The sequence below is a fragment of the Geospiza fortis genome, unplaced genomic scaffold, assembly GCF_000277835.1.
Source record: "Geospiza fortis unplaced genomic scaffold, GeoFor_1.0 scaffold1047, whole genome shotgun sequence".
Lineage (NCBI taxonomy): Eukaryota > Metazoa > Chordata > Aves > Passeriformes > Thraupidae > Geospiza > Geospiza fortis.
The window spans coordinates 161,352-162,699 of NW_005054589.1; the positions used below are offsets into that span (position 1 = coordinate 161,352).

General features: G+C 42.7%; 1 protein-coding gene across 1 annotated transcript in view; it reads right to left on the reverse strand.

Moving 5' to 3' along the window:
- LOC102042707 (transient receptor potential cation channel subfamily V member 6) overlaps window positions 1-1,027 on the reverse strand; it is a 21,438-nt gene extending 20,411 nt beyond the window's left edge. Inside the window, exon 1 of the mRNA XM_005429958.1 lies at window positions 897-1,027. Coding sequence (XP_005430015.1) covers window positions 897-1,027 — 131 coding nt within the window. The remainder of the gene's footprint in view (window positions 1-896) is intronic.
- Window positions 1,028-1,348: the final 321 nt, after the last annotated feature.

Below are 1,348 nucleotides of genomic sequence, written 5' to 3' on the forward strand. Positions count from 1 at the left end.
ATTTCTATACATATATGTACATATAAATATGTGTAGATAGATTTTGTCCCACACAGTCACCTTTTTGTCCCCACAGATGTTCAGACTTATGCATGGAAAGAAAACACAGATTTTACAAGCAACTGGAAGCAATTTGTTATTTGAGTACTGCAGCATTTGTGCATGCAGAAATGACAATGAAAAGCAGATCCAGCTGTATTTCCATGAACAGTCCCACATTTCTGTGTGTGGAGGGAGCAGCCCTGCACAGCAGTAACAAACAGCCTTCAGTGCTCACACATGGGAAGACACAGCCAATCTTCTGGATAATCTAAGGTCTAAGAGGAGTCACTGTACATGCTGACACCAAGGTCGGAGGTCTGAGAAACCACAGTCTGACCCAGGAGCTGACTGACCTCCCAAAACGTTCAAAAACATTAAACCTACTCTATCCCACAGTAAGAGCAACCTTTAGAGAGACAGAAAGCAAAATCCTGACAAAAAAGCATCACTATTTCAGCTGACTGCAGCCTATGCATCACACACACTCTTAATAATAATAATGATGCTAATGATAATGATGACAATAATAATAACAATTAAAAACAAACCTTCATGATTTTCCTGTGAGCTTTACCAATGAAGCAGGAAAGACAAGAGAATATATTATTAATTTGTGACTGAAGTCCTGCACTCAGGGTAATGCAATTGCAACCTGGTAAATCTACCTGTGAAAGCAGATAAGATTGGAACTCCAGAGGCATTCCACCTTGAAAGAAGAAATCTGATAGAGAAAAGTGCTCCAGGGTTGTTTAAAGTTTATCTACTGGCAGAAAAGCCTAAGGGGGAAGAGTGAGAATCAGCTACAGGGAGAGCAGCAGGAGAAAGAGAAGACAAGAGGCTGAAGTGCACCGTACCTTTTCTGCTGGAGTAAGTAGATTTCATCCAGATGTTTATCCCAGGATTTTTTGCCTTGCAGCTTCTGACTTAGCCCATTCCATATCCGGGAATAGAAGGGATTGCTCTCCCCAAATAAAGGTACCCCCATATCACGTCCCCTTTCCTCTCTTGCCTGAAAGCCAGCAATCCCCACTTAGGGAAAAAGTCAGGAAAGGCTCGCTGCAGGTCACCACTCCTCCGCCCCCAGTTACTTACAGAGGAGACTGTCAGTCAGCTGCATCAGCTGATCAAAGTACTAGTAAAAACACACAATAAAATCACTTGTTCCTAGCAGACCATACCTTGAGCCTCATCAATTACTTAGTTTCCAAAATAGCCCAACCCAAAAGGTGTGTCTGATTTGGAAGTAGCTCGCCAGCAGCCTACCCCTCAAAAAGACCCTGTACAGCAACTGAAGAATTCATACAGC